Source organism: Schistocerca gregaria, chromosome X, assembly GCF_023897955.1.
Source record: "Schistocerca gregaria isolate iqSchGreg1 chromosome X, iqSchGreg1.2, whole genome shotgun sequence".
In the NCBI taxonomy this organism is placed as follows: Eukaryota; Metazoa; Arthropoda; class Insecta; order Orthoptera; family Acrididae; genus Schistocerca; species Schistocerca gregaria.
Window position 1 is genome coordinate 484,881,958 of NC_064931.1, and position 16,096 is coordinate 484,898,053.

Genomic DNA, 16,096 nt, shown 5'->3' on the forward strand with positions numbered 1-16,096 from the left:
TTGTATTACGTTAATATATTAAAGTCTCAGAATGTATTAACAACGTTAAGATGGAAAATAAAATGAGCTTATAGCGGAATGTGAATAAACATCATTCGACTCTGCGATTCACGACATTATTTATTATGCTATACCAATGGTGTGAAAATTTTTGTCTTTTATCTCGGTTATTATAGTATCTCTGGAAAGTTTATATAGTTAATGCGCCTTTGACTCACAATTAATGATAAGGGTAAGGTGTTTGTGCCAAATCTTCGATGCAACATTGACTTGAAACGGCCTACTGAAAATTATAATACAAAACAGCTTAATACATCAAAACGAATAATGCTTTTGCCGCATCGAGTCAAAGATGGTACTAGTATGATGTAAAAGCATCGAGGTAGAATAAAAGTCTGTGGCCCAAAACGCAAGCGGTATAATTCTGCCGTTACGTATATTAGCGTGACGTGACGGCCAATGTGAATTGGCCTTTCAAGACTGCGTCCCGCACAACCACGCGAGTTTAATAGGAAGGTTCTTCGCTATGTACTCTATGACCTCATGAAGACTAGTGGCTGTGTGCAGAACAATTTTTTTTCTTTTTTTATCCGCTTCTGATGACTAAAATTCTTAGTAATGTAAGAGGTAATTTTACCGTAGTTCATACGTTGGCTATCCTGTCATATCGGCTGGCGGTGACATTTGTTTGTGATGGAGGTGTAATGTTGTTGTTTGGTTCGTACGTACAGAACCCGGTGAATGTGTCATTTTGTTCTGAAATATGAGTGTGAAAGCATTTGAGTGTACTTCTGTCATAGACTCCTTTCACGGCCCGGGAGACAGCGAAATTTCAAAGGTAGTGTGTCTGCAATCTGACTGTCAGTATGGTAGAGATTTCAAAATTCTGTAAGAAACAGTGTTCTTAATCAGGAGAGGGGCGATTGCTACAATTAATATGGTTTTTAGTGTGAAACAGCCATTAGTGTATGCGGTTACTGTTCATTCAGAATACGCTTCAGCTGATTCCATTTGGAGATGTGAAAAATTTCTGCGTCTATCGCCGCAGCTTTTGTAGTACACGGCCTTAAAATTAGCCTACAAGTAACGTATGGAAACCTTTGTCACGAAATTGATAGTATTTGTTTGTAAATGTATAACCTCATTAAGGCGAAGAAAAGTTACCGATTGTGGTGTTAAAATCGTGAAGTTCTGGCGCATAGATATGTATTGTGTTTATGTATATTTTGAGCAACTTATTTTTGTTGTATTAAGTTGACAGTTCCTATAACATTGTTGAGATGATCCCAGCATTAGTAAATAAAACCTATTTTTCGATTGCAACCTTCCTGTTAGAATTTTTATTTTCTTAGCTCTCCTTAATCACTTGAAGCAAGTGCTAAGGTGCCACTTCAGTTATTTTCCTTAGTGATCAAAATTTGAATATTACATCTTCAGTAATACTGCTGAGTGTGTAAATTTACTAGGATAGATATGAAGTGGAGAGGTTGTTGTCTTTATAAATGTGTCCACCCATGGGTAATTAATTAGGTGTTAGAACCTTAACAGAAATGTACCATGGAAAAATATTAAAACTGCAGAATTTTGCTGCGCTATTGTTCCATAAATGGAATGAACACACAGTTGCTAAGCTGGGAATGGCTGTTAAATTATCCCTAAAATTAGAAAAATCAAAAGAGGAAAGCAATTTCTGGGCTTAGCAAACAATGCTATACTGTGCTGGTAGATGTCTCAACGTAGCAGGGTTATTCAGTGTCAAATCAACAACTGTGACAACCTGACCCTCTTAAATTTATTTTATGTTAAATGTGTGTAGTATTAATAGATGGTAAACAAAACAGTTAAATTTTTGACTTGCAGAACAGTATTGATTTGTTCACAACTTGTGATTAAGCTATAACAATGAAACTGAGCTCGTGCAAAAGTTCTGTTAAAGAGCTTTCATATGATGTAAGACGTAATTGGTTGAATATAACTATACAGTTTTTTTTTTTTAAACATTTGAATTTACTGAATTTTGAAAAACTGTGTTTTTAAAATTCTCAAGTATATGTGAAATATACTGTTTTCCACTACATGTTCAGAAAGCCTCAACTTTCAGTGAGTGTGGGATCACTATCAAAAGTGGTTTTATGTACATTATGATTCTGTTAAATCTCAGTTACTGTTATTTTACTACCTATCACAATTTTACAAACTCATAGTTGGATTTATTACTTTTGCTACGAAATTGTTCTTTTCATAGAAATGTGTTTTAAAGTGTAGCACTAGCTAAATTAATAACTCAAAATTAATAAATAGACCTACATATTTAAAATATATATTCTAATATGAGAAAAAAAAAACCACCCAGTGAGAGAGAGAGAGAGAGAGAGAGAGAGAGAGAGAGAGAGAGAGAGAGAGAGAGAGAGAGAGAGAGGGGGGGGGGGGGGGGGCTGTATACAAAAGCCTAGTAAAGGAAAAGGTGGTTGGTGAAGGCCAACAGTGTTTTTGCAAGAGGTGTGTGTAACCTTTCATTGCATGTTTGTTACTTTATGATGAATGTCGGTTCTGTCCAGGAACAGAAACACCTAAAAAGTCTTGTAAAGACTTGTTAGATGCTGATAACAGCCAGATAACATACAAACAATGGGTCTCTATTGATTGTACATCTCTATAAACCATCAAAAAATCCTCAATGACTTATTTTTAGAAATTAGTCATTTACACGGCTTTTCTTTGTGGCCAGTCAGCAATCAACCTCCCAAAAATACTGAAAAATGAACTTACGGAATATAAGTTCTTGGGTTACCATTGGCCCATCACACAAGCAACAATTCATACCTTTCTAGCTTATTACAAAGATGGCAACAAACTAGAGTGTGTCTTATCGTGTCTGAATGCCTCGCACGACACTTGCTTTGCCTGTGTTCCAGTCATATTGATCGACTTTGAGCAACCAAATTTAACAGATAACCAAGTAAAATATATCCCTTCACTGGCGGAGTGTCAGTTCCATATAAACATAGAAATAAATTCATCAACCTAAGTTGTTATAAAGACTTCCACATTAAAGCCCAGTGACACTTTCAGCCACCTCTTGTGGTAATGGAGCTAATTGTGATGGTGGTGGAACAGTCAAGTGACTGGCTGCCCAAGCAAGTCTGCAACACCCGTACACTGATCAAATCGTGACACCCAAACAACTTTTATTTTTTAATCCAACACAGATAAGGCAAACACAGTTTTTTCGCCTGTTATAAGCTATTTATTTTGATGTCCATGTAGATATATGTAATAACACACAGCTGATGAGAACTAAACCTAATATTTAAAACAAATTAATTTTTGAAAGTGTTTCACAGCACAATCTTAAACACAAAATTACTTTTATTAGTGATCACATACTCTTGCCAAGATGAAACTTTCAGAATATGCAGAGAAAAACTGTATCTTTAACACACATTTTTCTTTGAGGATTTTAAAAATCCAGCTTTTAAAAGTTCAATAATGATGTATTTATTTAAGAAGTGTGTATTTATATACAACTAATCATATTTTATCATATGAGAGCCATTTACAAGAGCTTTTAAGTGAACTGTTTCATTATTCTAGCTTAATTAAAAGAGAAGTTATAAACAAACCAATAATGTTGCGCAAGTCAAAATGTCGATTGTTTTTACATTTTTGAACACTACATGGACACTTAATTTCAAATAAATCCAAGAGGGTCAGGTTGAAAATCACACTTTCATTTATTGATTTGATATAGATGTGAAGAACTGACAAATGGTTCACATCACTAACAACACGTAAACATTTGCAAAATAAAATTCAATGAACTAACGGAAATAGGGGTGTTGTGCATGGAAATGTATTTGCTATTAACATCTTCAAAAATATTTGATGACTTATAAAATGGGACTGAAGTGGGAAAATCCAGGGTTATAGATATAACTATAGAATGTGTGATGAGGTATGTCACTAAATATTCATTATTTTGCCAACTCACAATTAACATTCCCCTTGAAACCTCACTTAGACTGTGGACTAAACAACTGTTCAGTCTGTTGTGACAGCCTCATAAAACTAAAATATGTTAGTCTAGTTACAACACAATCCAAAATATTGCTCCTATCAGTGGAGTGCTGTCTCCACTAGTCATATGTGGGTCTAATAAATACCACCATCTAAGCCACCAGACACAAGAAATGCTATTTTTAAACAAAACATAGAAACAAGAAGGTCCCAGATGCCATCTGTGTAATACATGACACTGAATTTTAAACAATTTACCAAGGGCTTTAATTGTTCACTAAACTCAATGATTATTTTTGAAATGAGTAGCCTATATGACAGCATGGGCTACGCATGCTCTTTCTCATCAACAACAACCCATCAGTTTTCTACATTAACACAAAACTGACACTTTGTGGTGGAAATGTGCCAAACGGATGCAAATACTGAAATCTTTCAGGTTCAAGTGGATGAACTTCCAGGGGACATTACAGCCAACAGTGCCATATGACATTTCCATTTCCATGCTTCAACCATAGCAGCTATGTACTGTATAGTGGAATCTTAGTTGCAGTGAACATTGGTCCCTTCAGTGATAAGAGGCTTTTGTAAACCAAGAATCCGAATATTTACTGCCACCGTTGTAAGAAAAGATAACGCAACCTCTTTTTTTTTTTTTTTTTTTTTTTTTTTTTTTTTTTTTTTTTTTTTTTTTTTTTTTTTACCCAGTGCTTCTGCAGTTGTAACTAATTGAAGTCTCCATTATTTGATAATTAATATTCCAGAATGGAAACAGAAAACAAAATTGAGGGAGGACAGCCCTTTACCTGCAGTTGGCTGGTGGGTGGTGATGCACAGAAAACACCTTGTATTAACTGCGGGATTAACAGCTCATTCAAGATACAGTGATATTTGCTGAGGTGATGTGTGTGCGCTATGCAGTGCCTACCAGTCAGCTGTGGGTGAGCAGTTTCCTTTCTGCATTTTTGTTACTAATCATCCATTCAATTTTTTAACTATACATTATCATACCAGACAATCTACTAAGTTAATAGAATAGAAATTTAGAGCATAATTTGTATCTAACATTGCACCTCAGTGCATGTGCATGCGCCCACGCACAGCCAATGTAGAGTATGTCCAATTGCTACTCACTATATAGCAGAGATGCTGAGTAACAGATAGGCACAACAAAAAAGACTGTCTCAGATAAGTTTTCAGCCAGCAAGGCCTTCGTCAAAAATCCCCCCCCCCCCCTTCCCCCTCCCACACACACAAACAAAAACTGCAGCCTCTGGCAACTGAAACCACACTGTGAGCAAGAGCACCAGCACATGATGAGAGGAGTGACAGGGTGGGGGTAAGGAGGAGGCTGTGGTGGGAATGGGGAGGAATAGTAGGGTAGGGTAGGGGTGGGGGACAGTGAAGTGCTGCTGGGGAGTGCACAGGGATGACATGAAGAGACGTTAGGGCAGCTATGTGCAGTCGGGAGGTTGGACGGAGAAGTGGGGGGGCGGTGGGGGTTGCAGAAGTAAACAGATTGGATGCGATGGTGGAATGAAAGCTGTGTATTGCTGGAATGGGAACAGGGAAGGGGCTGGATGAGTGAGGACAATCACTAACGCAGGTTGAGGCCAGGAGGGTTATGGTAGCAGAGGATATATTGCAGGGAAAGTTTCCACCTGTGCAATTCAGAAAAGCTGATGTTTGTGGGAAGGATTCATATGGCACAGGCTGTGAAGCAGTCATTGAAATGAAGGATGTTGTGTTGGGCAGGATGTTCAGCAACAGGGTGGTCCACTTGTTTCTTGGCCACAGCTTGTTGGTTGTCATGCCCACATAGAATGCAGCACAGTGGTAGCAGCTTAGCGTGTAGATCACATGATTGGTTTCACAGGTAGCCGCGCCTTTGATGGGATAGGTGATGTTTGTGACTGGACTGGAGGAGGTAGTGGTGGGAGGATGTATGGGACGGACCTTGCATCTAGGTCTATTGCAGGGATATGAGCCGTGAGATAAGGGGTTGGGAGCAGGGGTTGTGTAGATATGGATGAGTATATTCTTTAGGTTCGGTGGATGACGGAATACCACTGTGAGGTGGGGTGGGAGAGATAGCGGGCAGGAAATTTCTCATTTCAGGGCACGACGAGAGATAGTAAAAACTCTGGCAGAGAATGTAATTCAGTTGCTCCAGTCCTTGGTGGTACTGAGTTACGAGGGGAATGGTGGACAATGAGACTTTGGTGGGTGGTGGGAGACTGGAAAGGCACGGGAGATTTGTTTCTGTGTGGTTGTGAGGATAATTATGGTCTGTGAAGGCTTCAGTAATACCCTCCATATATTTTGAGAGGAACTGCCTTACCCTCTCTCCACCTCAACCCTGTGTGCTTCCCAGCAGCTCTTCACTGTCCCCCACCCCTACCCTACATCCCTCTTCCTCCTTGCCCCAACCTCCTCCTTACCCCCACCTAGTCGCCACTCCCGTTATTCATTGCTGTTCCTGCTTGCAATGTGGCTCCAGTTGCCAGAGGCTGTGTCGTGTGGAAATACTGAACCCTACAATGGCAACCAGCTGTTTTGCTCCATTGTGTCTTCAAAATGGTGGTAATAAGCAATGTCTAAATCCAGTATGCTGGTTGTGATGTCACAAACACAGTAAACATATAACAGCAATTACACATTATTTATAACAAAATTATTCTGGCAGAGTGATTAAGAACCAGGCTACTGCTCCAAAGAGCTGGTATGTTTATCTGTTACTTCTTTCACTTCTGGCAAAGTTTCTTGATGTGAAATATGCCAAGCAGCACTGTGATTCAGAGTATATATTAAACCATAAATCCTTCTCGAATTGATTAGGCAAGTCAATTCAAAGATAGAAGTAAGTTAAAGGCATACCACCCCCAAAAATTAAACACCATTATTTCTTGAAAACAAACAACATTGAATGAAAAAAGAAACGGAACCAAATTAAACACACAAGGGAAGGCTGAAAATGGAAGGAATAAATAGAAAGACTATACAAAGGAAATGGCTTGAAGGCGGGGAAAGTAAGAGGAAGTAGATGAAGATCACATGGTACATATGATACTGCAAGAAAAATTTGATTGACCACTGAAAGTTCTAAATCAGAAGAAGTCATAAAGAGCAGACAATGTTCCCTCAGAATTGTGGAGGTCATTGGGAGAACATACTGTGAAAAAACTACTTCACTTTTTGTGCGCAAGATATATGAGACAGATGAAATACTCTGACATACAAGAAGATTGTTATACTTGCAGTTCTAGTGAAAGCGGGTGCTGCCAGTTGCAAATGTAACCAGACTATCAGCTTAATAAGCCATTGTTTGAAAATACTGACACATAATATTTGTGGAAGAATGGAACAACTTATGCCATCCTTAGTTTCATCACCCTCCTCTCCCCCTTCAAGAGTTGTACTTGGTGGAGATTTCAGCCTGTAAGCCCATGTCTGGTGCTTTGCCCATATGGGTCAAAGGATAGCTTGTGTGGTGAGTTGAGTGCCACATACAGTGCCTGAGGCAATGGGATATTATTCAAGCCTGTAAGCTTACCAGCCCACTGCACTGTGTGCTCTTCTTACATTATTTGTCACTTCAATCTGTTGCCCCCCAGGATACGTTTTTTTTTAGTACCTGCTTGGCCACCACAGGGCCTCAGCCCTTGCAGTGCTACTTCCATTTCCTTGCTGCATGTCTGTACTTCTACTATCCTTTTTCCTATCTGCCTTTCCATTGTTGGTCTTTCCGCACTGATTGTGCTTGAATCTGATTTGTGATTTTGGACAATTATTTTCTCGCCTGCTGGCATTCAACAACTTTTTGTTCTTAGCTATATGATCCCCTGGTTAGGTCTGACTTGCTACTCCTTTCCTAAATTTAATGGAAGTGCAGATTGTGCAAGAAAGTTCACCCAGCATAGTGTGTATTCCACATTTTGTGCCTTTCTCTCTTTGTACCTTTCCTTTCTTGCACCCAGCTAAGGTGTATAAGGCTTACTCAGGCACATGGGACCCTGTCTGAGTGGACCTTTATTCCTTAGCTGCTCGTGGGACCAATATGGAACCCTTGAAATCATCTTCTTATCCTCCCAGCGGGAAGGGAGTACTGCCTGGGAGTATTCACACCCATTCACACAAAAGAAGCAGAGAGGCTAGTCCTCTTGATGATAAGAATACTTTGGACTGCAGCAACAGGGGTCATGGAGTCATGAATAACAATGTGTTTATGGTGATAATGAGGAAGGAGGGAACATTTGAAAAAGTGTTCCCCATTTATATCCACAAGGGTTTGCAAGGCCTTGCTGTAACATTAAAATCTATAAAATGATAACGTAATGGCTCACTGTTGGTCAAAACTAACAGGTCAAAGTTGATAGACCTTCTTAAGAAATCGCAGAATCTGAATGACCATGATATCATCGTTGAGAGGCACACCTCTCTCAACTCCAGTAAGGGCATGGTCACATTCCGAGATATCATGGACATGGACATGGACATAGCAGAACTGAAGCAAGAATGGACATCCCAGGGAATAGTCAATGTGGAGCAACTAACACGCAGGAATAATGGGGAAACTGAAAAGACTGCCAGTTTCATTGCCACATTCAATTCTCCAAGACTGCCTGAACATCTTACGGTGGGGTTCCTTTGACTTAATGTTTGGCCTTACATTACAAACCCTATGTGGTGCTAAAAATGCCAGCATTTTGGCCATACAACCATGAGTTATGGAGGTGAAGCGATATGCGGGAACTGTGGAAAAGCCGCTCATGATCTGGGACTGACTGCATGTCTCCAGCGATCTGCATCGACTGCTCTGGGAACCACCCAGTCTGGAGCCAAGGCTACCCTGATTTTGCCGAAGAACACAAAATACAGGAGATAAAAGTAACCAAGTGGATCCCCTATGCTGAAGCCAAAAAATATAAGGCAATGAAATTGCCGTCTTTACCACCCCATATTCTTCCATGGCGGATGCTTTGACACAGACGGTGCCTAGTATGCCTGTATCCACTAGAAGCACCTGTACTTGCATGTGTACATGTCAAAGGAAAAAAGTAAGGACAAAGCAATCCAGGCAGTTGCACCAGGAAACACCAACAACAGTACCACTGCAAGCATCCAGAAGGTACAAGAAAAGCAGAGTGCCTCTTAGTGCCCCCTTTCCCCCTCAGCCTAGAAAGGACAGGGTGCAGGGGAAAGCTCATAACATTCTGGTCAAAAGCTGTCCCGAGTGCCGTCAGATGTCATTCTTTCCCATCTGACTGATGAGGAGGATATCATGGAGTTAGATGCCTTGAATCCAGACAGCCCCTCCACTCTCCCTTGCTCTTAAAGTGCTTCACCTCCCCGCTGCAAAGATAGGGGTAAATTAAAACCACACCAATGACATGGCTTCCATACTTCACTGGAACATGAATGGGTTCAGGACTCGTGGAGGAACTGAAACTCCAAGCATAGGCACGTCCCTTGTGCTTTTGTTTACAAGAAATGCATTTTAAAGATACAGATGGCCCTGTGCTACAGTGATATACACTATACTGCAAGGATGACCTATCGGGGGAAAGGGCCAAGGGCGGTGTCCCAGTGTTTGTCATTAATGCGCACCAATCCTCTGCCCTCTCCTTGGCTACTGACCTGCAAGCAGTTGCAGTTCAAAATCATGTTTGTCGAAGGATCACAGTTCGCTCACTGTGTTTACCTCTGCAAGATGCACTAGAGTCTGAGGCTCTCACGGATCTTATCACCCAACTCCCACAACCATTCGTCCTCCTAGGAGACTTCAATGCCCATCATGTCCTGTGGGGCTTGACCAATACTTGCCCTCAGCGTGCGATTTTGGAGGGCCTCATGACGTCTCATGAGCTGTGCACCTTCAACACGGGTACTCTTCATTTAGACCTCTCTATATGTACTACCCAACTTGCATGTCGGTTTGAGTGGTACGCTCTATCTGATACGTATTCGAGCGACCACTTCCCTTGTGTTATCCATCTCCTGCATCATACCCCATCTCCATGCTCAACTAGTTGGAACATCTCCAAAGCCGACTGGGTCTCTTCTCTTCCAGGGCAACATTTCAGGATCAAAACTTCACAAGTTGTGATAGTCATGTCGCACACCTCACGGAAGTCATTCTCACTGCTGTTGAATATTCCATCCCTCATACTACTGCTTCACCACGTCACGTACTGGCTCCCTGGTGTACCGCAGCATGTAGAGACACTATACGTGCTCGTCGACGTGCTTTACGCACCTTTAAACGCCACCCTATGATGGCGAATTGTATTAATGATAAACGATTATGTGCGCAGTGTCATCATGTTATTAAAGAAAGCAAGAAAGCCAGTTGGGCTGCTTTCACAAGCTCCTTCAACTGTTTTACTCCTTCTTCTGTTGTCTGGGGTAGCCTGCGCCAGCTATCTAGTACTAAGGTCCACTCACCAGTTTCTGGCTTGACGGTCGTGAATGACGTCCTTGTGGCCCTTGAGGATGTCTCCAATGCCTTTGGCTGATTTTTCGCAGAGGTTTTGAGCTCCGCTCATAACTACCCTGCCTTCCTCCCCCGAAAACAGGCAGAGGCGGCAAGGCCACCTAACTTCCGCTCCTCGAATCATGAAAGTTATAATGCCCCATTCACCATGCAGGAACTCAAAAGTGCACTTGCCTGGTCACAGTCCTCTGCTCCGGAGCCTGATTCTATTCATATTCAGATGCTGAAGAACCTTTCTCGTGCGGGTAAAGGTTTTCTTTTTCGTACTTATAATTGCATCTGGATTGAGGATCATGTTCCTACATGCTGGCGCGAATCTATTGTCCCGATTCCTAAGCCGGGTAATGACAAGCACTTGGCTTCCTTCCAGTTATTGACCCATTTCCCTTACCAGCTGTGTCTGTAAGGTGATGGAACGGATGGTTAACTCTCGTTTGATTTGGCTGCTTGAATCTCGACGCCTACTTACCAATGTACAATGTGGATTTCGTAGGTGGCACTCTGCTGTTGACCATCTGGTTACCTTGTCGACCTTCATTATGAATAACTTCTTGCAGAAGCACCAGAAAGTGGCTGTGGTCTTTGATTTGGAGAAGGCTTACGATACCTTTTGGAGGGCAGGCATTCTCCGCACCATGAATACATGGGGCCTTCGTGGTCACCTCCCTGTTTTTATTCGTACATTTTTAATGGATTGAAAGTTCAGGGTATGTGTTGGTTCTGTCCTGTCAGACGCCTTTCGCCAGGAGAATGGGGTGCCACAGGGCTCAGTTTTGAGCGTCGCTCTCTTCTCCATAGTGATCAATCCAATAATGGATTGCCTCTCAGCAAATGTCTCAGGCTCCCTGTTCATTGACGATTTTACCATCTACTTCAGCGCGCAGCATACACGTTTCCTGGAGCACTGTCTTCAGCGTTGTCTTGACCGTCTTTACTCCTGGAGTGTTGCCAATGGCTTCCGTTTTTATGCCGAGAAGACAGTCTGAATTAACTTCTGGCACTACAAAGAGTTTCTACCATTGTCCTTACCTCTCGGTCCCGTTGCTCTCCCATTCGTGGAGACAACAAAATTTTTAGGTCTTACATTTGACAGGAAACTTAGCTGGTCTCCACATGTGTCATATTTGGCTGCCCATTGTACCTGTTCCCTAAATGATGTCCGTGTTCTCAGCGGTACATCGTGGGGAGCAGATCACACTGTCCTACTTCGCCTATATCGGTCGATCGTCCGCTCAAAGCTGGATTATGGGAGCTTTGTATTCTCCTCTGCACGGCTATCCATCTTATGCCGCCTCAACTCTATAGAACATCGGGGGTTACATCTTGCGATCGGAGCGTTCTGTACTAGTCCCGTTGAGAGTCTTCATGCTGAAGCCGGTGAATTGCCACTAACCTACCGGCGCGATGTACTGCTTTGTCGGTATGCCTGTCAGCTGTTATCAATGCCCAACCACCCATCTTATCGTTCCTTTTTTGTTGACTCTCTCGACCGTCAATACGGGTTGTATGTATCTGCCCTGCTACCCCCAGGAGTTCGCTTTTGTAGCCTCCTTCAGCACCTTGATTTTTCACTCCCTGCAACCTTTAGAGTGGGCGAGAGCCAAACGCCACCTGGGCTCCGGGCTCAGGTTTGTGTTCACCTTGACCTCCGCTCGCTCCATAAGGAGGTTACCCCAGCTTCGATATACCGCTCGCAGTTTGTCGAACTTCGTTCGAAGTTCATTAATATGATCCTCATTTATACTGATAGCTCTAAGACCAATGACGGTGTCGGGTGTTCTTTTATTTTCGGGGCACACAGTTTCAAATGCCGGCTCCATGGCCATTGTTTGCTCTTCACAGCTGAGCTATTTGCCCTCTATCAGGCTGTTCTTTACATTCGCCGCCACCGACATTCCGCTTATGTCATCTGCTTTGATTCCCCGAGCACCATCCAGAGCCTCAGTGATCCGTATCCAGTTCACCCTTTTGTGCACCGGATCCATCGCTCTCTTCATCAGCGGATGGATGACGGTTCTCCGGTTACCTTTATGTGGGTTCCTGGCCATGTCGGTATCCCTAGGAACGAAGCTGCAAATTCCGCGGCCAAGGCTGCGGTCCTCCAGCCTCGGACAGCATCTTGTTGTGTGCCTTCATCTGATTTTAGCAGGGTCATTTGTTAGCGCATTTTATCACTGTGACATGTCGATTGGTCTACACTTACTGAAAATTAGCTTCTGACCTTGAAACCTCTCCCCACGGCTTGGACGACCTCTTCACGCCCTTCTCGGGGGGGAGGAGGTCGTTTTGGCCCGGTTACAGATTGGACACTGCCGGTTCAGCCACCGCCATCTGCTGACGGCTGCGCAGGCGCCGTTCTGCCCATGTGCAAAGTGCTGACAATGGTACGCTACATTTTAACGTTTTGTCCAAATTTTAATACACTGCGCATTGATCTTGGCCTGCCATGTACTCTGGATGCAATTTTAGCGGATGACTCAGAAGCAGCTGCTCGCGTTCTTCGTTTTATCCACTTGACAAACCTGTCTAAGGACATTTGATTATGCTGTTTTCTTTTAATCCCTTGCCTGTTAATGTGCCTTTTGTAGTGCTGTCCTTTTTAGTTGCTGTTTTAACATTGTGCCTCGCGGTGCATTCGTAATTTAGTCTGGGCACTAATGACCACTGTAGTTGTGCGCCCTTAAAAAAACCAGGTACTCTTCACACATTTCTGTACAGCTATTGGGTCATTTTTTGCAATCAATCTCTCTTTCTGTTCTCCTGCCCTCACTGATTCTGTTCAGTGGGACACATTGACGACCTTCATTCTAGTGCCCACTTCCCAACCTGCCTTCACCTACTAAATGGCTCACCATTGAAGCTAAGCCCTCAAAATGGATGGTCAGCAGGGCTAACTGGATACATTTTTGCAAGCTGGCTGTGTTCAAACACTGTGATGGCATCCAAAGATGGGTGGACCACACAAGTAATTCATCATGCCGTTGACATCTCCATCCCACCATCCTCAGGTCATCTTAGGAGATGGACAGATGGTGGACAGATGAGTGCTGTTCGTCATCCAGGAAAGGTGTGCGGCTCTCCAACATTTTAAATGCCAACCGACAGCAGGTAACCTTAGGGCCTTTCGAGTTATCAGGGTCAAGGCTCAATGTGTCATTAGGGAGACTAAGAAAAGGTCATGGCAAACGTTCCTGGACTCCATGAATTGTTTCACTTCTTCTATAAAGGTATGGGAAGCCATTTGGAGGATTTATGGTAAATAGGGCAGTGCTGAAACGGGGGTGCCTCCAAACAACACTGAGAGACATTGCTCTGGCGCTGGCCAAACATTTTGCACAAACTGCTGCCAGTGCAAGGCAGGATCCGCCTTTTTGTCACTATCATGCGACTGTAGAGAGAGAAAAGTTGGACTTCAGGTCCAACAGTTCTGAGACCTACAATGGGGGAGCTCGAATTGGCACTGACTGAGATTTGTGACACAGCACCTGATCACAACCAAATCTAGTACTGCATGCTTCAACATTTGCCAGCGGCATCAAAGGAAATCCTCTTCTAATGTTTCATTTTAATATGGCATACAGGCAACTTTCCCAACGCATGGAAAGAGGCAATTCTGATCCCTCTCCTAAACCAGGAAAGGGCTGAACATGTCCCAGTAGTTATCAGAGTATTGCCTTAAAAAGCTGTGTAGGAAAGACCCTGGAGTGAATGGTTAACCATCGTCTAATCTGGCTGTTAGAGACCAGGCAACTCCTTAGCCGCTCTCTGTGTGGATTCCGAAGATTTGGTCCACTGTCAACAGTCTTACCCTCCTACAGGTGGCTATTTCACAGGCTTTCCTCTGTAAGCATCACTGTATCAGCATATTCTTCGATATGAGTAAGGCATACAATACTCCTTGTAGACACTGTGCTCTCACACAACTACATCCATAGGGCTTTCGTGGCCACCTCCCCTTCTTCATATGATTCTTCCTGTTTCAGCGGTGTTTTAGGACCTGAGTTCGTGACACACTGTTTGATCGATTTGAGCAGGAGAATGGTGTTTCTCAGGGCAGTGTTTTAAGTGTTATCCTCTTTGCCACAGCCATCAACAGTATCACATCTACTGTAAGGAGGCCTGTGCAGTGCTCTTTATTTGTAGACAATTTTGATGTTTTCTGTTCCTCCTCCAGTGTTGCAATGTTGAGCCATCAGTTGCAACTTACAGTGCGAAGGTTAGACGAGTGGGTTGCAAAGATGGGTTTCCAGTTTTCTGCATATAAGTGTGTGTGTGTGTTCATTTTCATCATTTTCATTGTCTGTTTATTTGGTCTGCCTTGACTATGGGGGACACCAACCTACATTTTAGAGACAGTGCGGTTTTGGGGCCTCATTTTTGATTCCTGATTTTCATCGTTACCACACCTGCAAGACCTGAAATCCAGAACCCTGTAGGCACTAAACATCATCAAGTGCCTTAGCCACAAGTCTTGCAGAATGAACAGGGTGCATCTTTTTCAGTTTTATAGGGCTTTTGTGCATTTACGGCTGGACTATATTTGCACGGTGTATGGGTCAGCGAGGTCCTCTTACTTTTGGATTATTGGCACTGTCCATCATGAGCGGATTCGGCTGGCCACAGGTGCTGCAACCACAGCCAGCTTGCTGAGCAGTGTCTTGTTAGTTTTGAGATGATCCACTTCAGTGACTTTCTTTCAAGGATTGCTCCATTCAGAAGGTGACTCCAGAGTCAGAAATAGTCAATGAAATGAAGGTCATGAGTAAATTCCCACTAAGAAGAGTCTGTGGGGTCAGTGGACCAGTAGAAGAGGTCTTTGGCTGAGTACGACGCAGCAGTAACGGAGAAATGACTAGGATTGCCCGTGTTGTGGGTGCATAGCTCCTCGGAGACTGTCTTAAACTTGATTCCTGGAGTGAGGAGATTTTCCTAAATCACTTCAGGTGAATGCTACGATGGTTCCTGTAACAGGCCATGGGTGACTTCCTTCCCCACCCTTTCCTAATCCGATGGAACCAATGACCTCGCTGTTTGGTCCCATCCCCTGAACCAACCAACCAACCAACCAACCAACCTGGAGCAAGTAGAATGAAAGCCTCACAATGCATTATGGACATTGAGGTCTCCCAGTAGGATGAATGGCCAAGGGAGTTGACCCAAAATATCTGTGAGGGCCTTGGAATCTACAGCTTTCTGAGGTGGTAAATACAAAGTGCGTACAGTGATCCTTTGATTCACATGAACATCAGTGGCAACTGCTTGCATGTTAGTAACTGGATTTAGAGCAGAGGAGTGGTATGTGTCATTGACAGACACAGCTACCCATCCCTTGGCCCCTTTCCCACTTGTCATCCTTGCATTGGAGGGTGTAGCCTAGTAGTACAGGGGTGTCAGTTAGTTTAAAATGTGTTTCTTTTAAACACAAGCACAGGGGACATACCTGTGCTAGGAGTTTGGTCCTCCACACATGTCCAGAACCCACTACTGTTCCACTGTAATATGGGAGCTATTTTATCAGTGAGATTTTTCTTCCGCCCTGTCTATCCATTGGTGTAGAGATCCTGCAGAGTATGGAGGCTTGGTCTG

General features: G+C 43.1%; 1 protein-coding gene across 1 annotated transcript in view; it reads left to right on the plus strand.

Annotated features, from left to right (window-relative positions):
- Nucleotides 1-234: 234 nt before the first annotated feature.
- LOC126297561 (transforming growth factor-beta receptor-associated protein 1-like) overlaps nt 235-16,096 on the plus strand; it is a 151,085-nt gene continuing 135,223 nt past the window's right edge. The window contains exon 1 of the mRNA XM_049988493.1: nt 235-838. Coding sequence (XP_049844450.1) covers nt 764-838 — 75 coding nt within the window. The 5' untranslated portion in view covers nt 235-763. The remainder of the gene's footprint in view (nt 839-16,096) is intronic.